The 7,916-nt window shown below is 47.7% G+C and overlaps 1 protein-coding gene across 1 annotated transcript; it reads right to left on the minus strand.

Annotated features, from left to right (window-relative positions):
- Nucleotides 1-306: 306 nt before the first annotated feature.
- On the minus strand, nt 307-5,423 carry LOC125635013 (uncharacterized). The gene is made up of 3 exons (XM_048846323.2): nt 4,841-5,423; nt 4,043-4,252; nt 307-452 (listed from the first exon to the last, which is right to left on the minus strand). The coding sequence occupies exons 1-3, from the start codon at nt 5,421-5,423 to the stop codon at nt 307-309; spliced, it is 939 nt and encodes a 312-aa protein (XP_048702280.2).
- Between the last annotated feature and the right edge of the window lie 2,493 nt (nt 5,424-7,916).

Below are 7,916 nucleotides of genomic sequence, written 5' to 3' on the forward strand. Positions count from 1 at the left end.
GGACTAGAGGCATTTCATATGCACTGTAAGTGCCAAATCTTGAGCATAAAGTCATTTGACTTTGTATGAGATGTCACAATCTCACCGAGATCTGGCCGTTCTTCAGTCATTCATTATACTCAAAAGCGGCATTGCAGGCTCTTTGCCATGTTGCCAGAATGGCCAAAAACACTCCTGCACACTATGCTCTTAAACGCTGCATCAATGCAGAAAATGGGTGCACAGCCTGACCCTACCTGGTGCTGCCCCCGGCGCCGCTCCTGAGACTTTTGGATTTGTAGGAGTGAGCCAGATCTAGGAACTTCACTACACGATGTCTAGTATGACTCCATCAACCATGGCTATTCTGACTGCCACAATAGTCCTTAATAGACTGTGTGTTTGATGTATAGCCTCATTGCAAATAGAGTATTTCAGTTTCTTCAGTACCTTTAAAGCAGAATCTACTTTACCTTCAGCACACAAGGTTGTCCTGTTATGTCTTAAAATGAACTTTGCATATAATACTCGTTAAAAAGCCTTTTTTTAAGGGGTGACCCTTTGCCATCAACAGGTACATGGCAAAGCAATGTATAAGTCTGACACAAGCACCCATGTGCAGGCATTATATACACCAATGTTGAGATAAATGGGCCCAGTGTAATTCGGCAGGAAATCAGCCTGCTTACTCACACAAGCCTGTTCTCTATAGCATGATTATTTACACTCAGCTTCCAGTGAGCTAAACTTCAGCTCCAGGAGCTTCCTTAACTAACTATATGTCAGCAGAGTTCTCTATTAAATTTCATTTCAGAAGGCGCACTTGCTGAAGAAAGATCCCACATTCTAAATCGCTGCTAACAAAACAATAATAACTTATATGTCGAGAACTATATATAGTGAAACCTGAATACTAGCTCACACTTATTGAGATTTGGCTTAAGAGCCTACCTCAAAGCATTTCCAACATATTGAGTACAGTGGGTTTTTTGTTTTTGTTTTTTAAAACTCTTAGAAGGCTACCTCATTAAGCAACCACTCTTTGGGTATGTCTACACTACGGAATAAGGTTGAATTTATAGAAGTCGGTTTTTTAGAAATCGGTTTTATATATTCGAGTGTGTGTGTCCCCTCAGAAAATGCTCTAAGTGCATTAAGTGCATTAACTCGGCGGAGCGCTTCCACAGTACCGAGGCTAGAGTCGACTTCCGGAGCGTTGCACTGTGGGTAGCTATCCCACAGTTCCCGCAGTCTCCGCTGCCCATTGGAATTCTGGGTTGAGATCCCAATGCCTGATGGGGCTAAAACATTGTCACGGGTGGTTCTGGGTACATATCGTCAGGCCCCCGTTCCCTCCCTCCCTCCGTGAAAGCAAGGGCAGACAATCATTTTGCGCCTTTTTTCCTGAGTTACCTGTGCAGACGCCATACCACTGCAAGCATGGAGCCCGCTCAGGTAACCGTCACCCTATGTCTCCTGGGTGCTGGCAGATGCGGTACGGCATTGCTACACAGTAGCAGCAACCCCTTGCCTTGTGGCAGCAGACGGTACAGTACGACTGGTAGCCGTCATTGTCATGTCCGAGGTGCTCCTGGCCATGTCGGCTGGGAGCGCCTGGGCAGACATGGGCGCAGGGAATAAATTTGGAGTGACTTGACCAGGTCATTCTCTTTAGTCCTGCCTGCAGTCAGTCCTATTGAACCGTCTTATGGTGAGCGGGCAGGCGATACGGACTGCTAGCAGTCGTACTGTACCATCTTCTGCCGAGCAGCCATGAGATGTGGATGGCATGCAGTCCTTCTGCACCGTCTGCTGCCAGCCAAAGATGTAAAAGATAGATGGAGTGGATCAAAACAAGAAATAGACCAGATTTGTTTTGTACTCATTTGCTTCTCTCCCTCCCCTGTCTAGGGACTCATTCCTCTAGGTCACACTGCAGTCACTCACAGAGAAGGTGCAGCGAGGTAAATCTAGCCATGTATCAATCAGAGGCCAGGCTAACCTCCTTGTTCCAATAAGAACAATAACTTAGGTGCACCATTTCTTATTGGAACCCTCCGTGAAGTCCTGCCTGAAATACTCCTTGATGTACAGGCACCCCCTTTGTTGATTTTAGCTCCCTGAAGCCAACCCTGTAAGCCGTGTCGTCAGTTGCCCCTCCCTCCGTCAGAGCAACGGCAGACAATCGTTCCGCGCCTTTTTTCTGTGCGGATGCCATACCAAGGCAAGCATGGAGGCCGCTCAGCTCACTTTGGCAATTAGGAGCACATTAAACACCACACGCATTATCCAGCAGTATATGCAGCACCAGAACCTGGCAAAGCAATACCGGACGAGGAGGCGACGTCAGTGCGGTCACATGAGTGATCAGGACATGGACACAGATTTCTCTGAAAGCATGGGCCCTGCCAATGCATGCATCATGGTGTTAATGGGGCAGGTTCATGCTGTGGAACGCCGATTCTGGGCTCGGGAAACAAGCACAGACTGGTGGGACCCCATAGTGTTGCAGGTCTGGGACGATTCCCAGTGGCTGCGAAACTTTCGCATGCGTAAGGGCACTTTCATGGAACTTTGTAACTTGCTTTCCCCTGCCCTGAGGTGCATGAATACCAAGATGAGAGCAGCCCTCACAGTTGAGAAGTGAGTGGCGATAGCCCTGTGGAAGCTTGCGACGCCAGACAGCTACCGGTCAGTTGGGAATCAATTTGGAGTGGGCAAATCTACTGTTGGGGCTGCTGTGATGCAAGTAGCCCACGCAATCAAAGATCTGCTGATATCAAGGGTAGTGACCCTGGGAAATGTGCAGGTCATAGTGGATGGCTTTGCTGCAATGGGATTCCCTAACTGTGGTGGGGCTATAGACGGAACCCATATCCCTATCTTGGCACCGGAGCACCAAGCCGCCGAGTACATAAACCGCAAGGGGTACTTTTCAATAGTGCTGCAAGCTCTGGTGGATCACAAGGGACGTTTCACCAACATTAACGTGGGATGGCCGGGAAAGGTGCATGATGCTCGCATCTTCAGGAACTCTGGTCTGTTTCAAAAGCTGCAGGAAGGGACTTTATTCCCAGACCAGAAAATAACTGTTGGGGATGTTGAAATGCCTATATGTATCCTTGGGGACCCAGCCTACCCCTTAATGCCATGGCTCATGAAGCCGTACACAGGCAGCCTGGACAGTAGTCAGGAGCTGTTTAACTACAGGCTGAATGGTGCAGAATGGTGGTAGAATGTGCATTTGGACGTTTGAAGGCGCGCTGGCGCAGTTTACTAACTCACTTAGACCTCAGCGAAACCAATATTCCCACTGTTATTACTGCTTGCTGTGTGCTCCACAATATCTGTGAGAGTAAGGGGGAGACGTTTATGGCGGGGTGGGAGGTTGAGGCAAATCGCCTGGCTGCTGGTTACGCGCAGCCAGACACCAGGGCGGTTAGAAGAGCACAGGAGGGCACGGTACGCATCAGAGAAGCTTTGAAAACCAGTTTCATGACTGGCCAGGCTACGGTGTGAAAGTTCTGTTTGTTTCTCCTTGATGAAACCCCCCGCCCCTTGGTTCACTCTACTTCCCTGTAAGCTAACCACCCGCCCCTCCTCCCTTCAATCACCGCTTGCAGAGGCAATAAAGTCATTGTTGCTTCACATTCATGCATTCTTTATTCATTCATCACACAAATAGGGGGATGACTACCAAGGTAGCCCAGGAGGGGTAGTGGAGGAGGGAAGGAAAATGCCACACAGCACTTTAAAATTTATTGAATGCCAGCCTTCTTTTTTTTGGGCAATCCTCTGTGGCGGAGTGGCTGGTTGGCCGGTGGCCCCCCCCACCGCGTTCTTGGGCGTCTGGGTGTGGAGGCTATGAAACTTGGGGAGGAGGGCGGTTGGTTACACAGGGGCTGTAGTGGCAGTCTGTGCTCCAGCTGCCTTTGCTGCAGCTCAACCATACACTGGAGCATACTGGTTTGGTCCTCCAGCAGCCTCAGCATTGAATCCTGCCTCCTCTCATCACGTTGCCACCACATTTGAGCTTCATCCCTGTCTTCAGCCCGCCACTTACTCTCTTCAGCCCGACACCTCTCCTCCTGGTCATTTTGTGCTTTCCTGCACTCTGACATTATTTGCTTCCACGCATTCGTCTGTGCTCTGTCAGTGTGGGAGGACAGCATGAGCTCGGAGAACATTTCATCGCGAGTGCGTTTTTTTTTCTTTCTAAGCTTCACTAGCCTCTGGGAAGGAGAAGATCCTGTGATCATTGAAACACATGCAGCTGGTGGAGAAAAGAAAAGGGACAGCGGTATTTAAAAAGACACATTTTATAAAACAGTGGCTACACTCTTTCAGGGTAAACCTTGCTGTTAACATTACATACATAGCACATGTGCTTTCGTTACAAGGTCGCATTTTGCCTCCTCCCACCGCGTGACTACCCCCTCAACCTTCCTCCCTCCCTGTGGCTAACAGCGGGGAACATTTCTGTTTAGCCACAGGCAAACAGCCCAGCAGGAATGGGCTCCTCTGAGTGTCCCCTGAAGAAAAGCACTCTATTTCAACCAGGTGACCATGAATTATATCTCACTCTCCTGAGGATAACACAGAGAGATAAAGAACGGATGTTGTTTGAATGCCAGCAAACATACACTGCAATGCTTTGTTCTACAATGATTCCCGAGTACGTGTTACTGGCCTGGAGTGGTAAAGTGTCCTACCATGAAGGACGCAATAAGGCTGCCCTCCCCAGAAACCTTTTGCAAAGGCTTTAGGACTACATCTAGGAGAACCGCAAATGCCAGGGCAAAGTAATCCTTTCACATGCTTGCTTTTAAACCATGTATAGTATTTTAAAAGGTACACTCACCAGAGGTCCCTTCTCCGCCTGCTGGGTCCAGGAGGCAGACTTGGGTGGGTTCTGGGGGTACTGGCTCCAGGTCTAGGGTGAGAAACAGTTCCTGGCTGTCGGGAAAACCGGTTTCTCCGCTTGCTTGCTGTGAGCTATCTACAACCTCCTCCTCATCATCACCTTCTTCGTCCCCAAAACCTGCTTCCGTATTGCCTCCATCTCCATTGAAGGAGTCAAACAACACGGCTGGGGTAGTGGTGGCTGAACCCCCTAAAATGGCATGCAGCTCATCATAGAAGCGGCATGTTTGGGGCTCTGACCCAGAGCGGCTGTTCGCCTCTCTGGTTTTCTGGTAGGCTTGCCTCAGCTCCTTCAGTTTCACGCGGCACTGCTTCGGGTCCCTGTTATGGCCTCTGTCCTTCATGCCCTGGGAGATTTTGACAAAGATTTTGGCATTTCGAAAACTGGAACGGAGTTCTGATAGCACGGATTCCTCTCCCCATACAGTGATCAGATCCCGTACCTCCCGTTCGGTCCATGCTGGAGCTCTTTTGCGATTCTGGGACTCCATCATGGTCACCTGTGCTGATGAGCTCTGCATGGTCACCTGCAGCTTGCCACGCTGGCCAAACAGGAAATGAGATTCAAAAGTTCGTGGTTCTTTTCCTGTCTACCTGGCCAGTGCATCTGAGTTGAGAGTGCTGTCCAGAGCGGTCACAATGGAGCACTCTGGGATAGCTCCCGGAGGCCAATACCATCAAATTGTGTCCTCAGTACCCCAAATTCGAGCCGGCAACGTCGATTTAAGCGCTAATCCACTTGTCAGGGGTGGAGTAAGGAAATCGATTTTAAGAGCCCTTTAAGTCGAAATAAAGGGCTTCATTGTGTGGACGGGTGCAGGTTTACATCGATTTAACGCTGCTAAATTCGACCTAAGGTCCTAGTGTAGACCAGGGCTTTGTCAGTGCCTTGAATGGTCACGTCAGACAGGTTTCATTGTATACAAGAATTGCTTACCACCTCTGAAATTTAGTACCTGTAAGATGGAATGTGGCAACAGTTGAATAGCCTATAGCAGGAGTGGCAAAACTTACTGACCCTCCGAGCCTCATACAATAATCTTCAGAAGTTCGAGAGCCGCAAGACATGCACAACCTGCCCCATGGGGCAGCGCCTGCCAGGGTGTGTGGCTTCTGCCCTGATGCCCACCCACAGGGCTAAAGTCCTTATACTCCTCTCCCTGCAGGGCAGAAGCCCCAAGCTCCCCCTGCCCAGTTTTGTAGGCAGAGAATGGGGGGAAGGGAGTGGGGGGCTCCAGGAGCTGCACTGTAACTTTAAAAGAGCTGCATGCAGCTCACAAGCCACAAGTGTGGCCACGCCTGGAATATAGGAACACTACACAGCAGCTTCTGCCAAGGAAATGAAGGATATACTGTGTCCAGTTGAAATAAAAAGGAGAATTTAGATAAGTAAAATGTACTTAGAAATCAGAATTTAGCAAGGACAGCGGGGACAACTGCTTTAACTAGGTAAGAAAACGATATCCAAATGATGGGACTTCAAAGAGAACAGCACCTTCATACTGTACTGGGGAATCTATTCAGCTCTGATTCTGAGAGGCTATCACCTACACATAGACATTGCACGATGAGCAGGATCTGAACATTAGTTTAAAAAGGCAGATAAATGAGAGTCAAATCCACCAAAAAAAGGGTAGAAAAACATATAATTTCATTTGACACAATAAAAGGGAGGTTTAGAAGATAAGAATCCAATTCCAAAGGAGAAGACTGCAAGGATTACTTTATGAGGGTGCCTTACACCTCAGAATTGTTTCTCCAGCTGTCCTTTGCCCCTATTCCTCACTATGGAATTGTTTCTCCAGCTGTCCTATGCCCCTCTTGGAAGAGATGAGCCCAAAGGTAATTTTAAAAGGTTACCTTGTAAAGAAGCCAGAAAATCAGTCAGCACAGCTGTGAAATAATTTCAAATGGTACATTTAGGTCAGATTTGGAATGTAGTTTGCATTGCAAAGTCAGCCAGTGCAATGAATCCTGCAGCACTGAGTCCAGCTCAGAAAATGAAGCAGCAGTCAAGGAAGGAACAAAACAGCCAGAGTGCAGCTTGCAAGGTGCCACTAGGCAGCAGGTCCATCTTAACCTCATTTCAATTGGTTCAATAGCTAATATCATTATCCTGAGTATCTGGGGACTAGGAATGGGTTTGAAACAAAACCCTGTATCAGAACACCTCCAGGCTTTGGATTCAGATCTGATCTTCATGATTCAGCCCTATCACCAGTGAGACCGCAATAGAATCAGCTTTCACAGGACAGTGACACCCCCCTCCCCTCCCACCCTCCCCCGCAACACAAACACACACACACACTTAAACTATGACTATTCTACAGACCTTATAGAAGTGCAGCTGTACTCCTGTGTAGCTGCTCTAAGCTGGCAGAAGAGAGCTCTCCCGCTGGCATAATTAAACCACCCCCAACGAGCGGCAGTAGCTATGTTGGCAGAAGAGCATCCACACTCGCACTTTTGTCAGTGAAACGTGTGTCGATCAGGGGGGTGTATTTTTTTTCACACCCCTGACTGACAAAAGCTTTACTGACAAAAGTGCTTGTGTAGACATAGCCTAAGGTTTACAAAGTATATGAGCAAACTTTATTCTAAACCAGGAGCATCCTTGGAAAGATAAAAGCAATGAAAAGAAGACAGACTGACTTCCTAGCTGCTAGCTCTGTGATGATAAGTAAATCCAAAATTAGGACATCTTTCTTGCTGCCTTTCAGAAAAGAAAGCAAAGTAACAGACACGCTTTTTCTTGAATTATGCTGTCCACCCACTTCACAATTATTATAGCTTCCCAATTTTCTCATCAGTACTCTTTAGACTCCAAAGTCCTACCAAGAGAAGGAGTTCATATTATTCCTGTTTTAATAACAGGATTCAGAAATGTGAAGACAAATAATTTAGTTTTTAGAAGCCGTGAAGCCCATGGACATTTTTAGAAGGGAGCAATAAAAGGGTTTTTTTAAATTAAAATACAGTGAAATAGAGAACATAGAAATACTTTTATTTAATCA

This window comes from Caretta caretta, chromosome 3 (genome assembly GCF_965140235.1).
Source record: "Caretta caretta isolate rCarCar2 chromosome 3, rCarCar1.hap1, whole genome shotgun sequence".
Lineage (NCBI taxonomy): Eukaryota > Metazoa > Chordata > Testudines > Cheloniidae > Caretta > Caretta caretta.

Excerpts from the sequence above, each read along its gene's own strand:
- LOC125635013 (XM_048846323.2), bottom strand. The coding sequence starts at position 5,423 with ATGCAGAGCTCATCAGCACAGGTGACCATGATGGAGTCCCAGAATCGC. Across the intron at positions 4,253-4,840 it reads AGGCGGAGAAGGGACCTCTG|CTGCATGTGTTTCAATGATC; the intron begins GTGAGTGTACCT and ends TTTCTCCACCAG. Across the intron at positions 453-4,042 it reads GAGGTGTCGGGCTGAAGAGA|GTAAAGTAGATTCTGCTTTA; the intron begins GTAAGTGGCGGG and ends TGTGTGCTGAAG.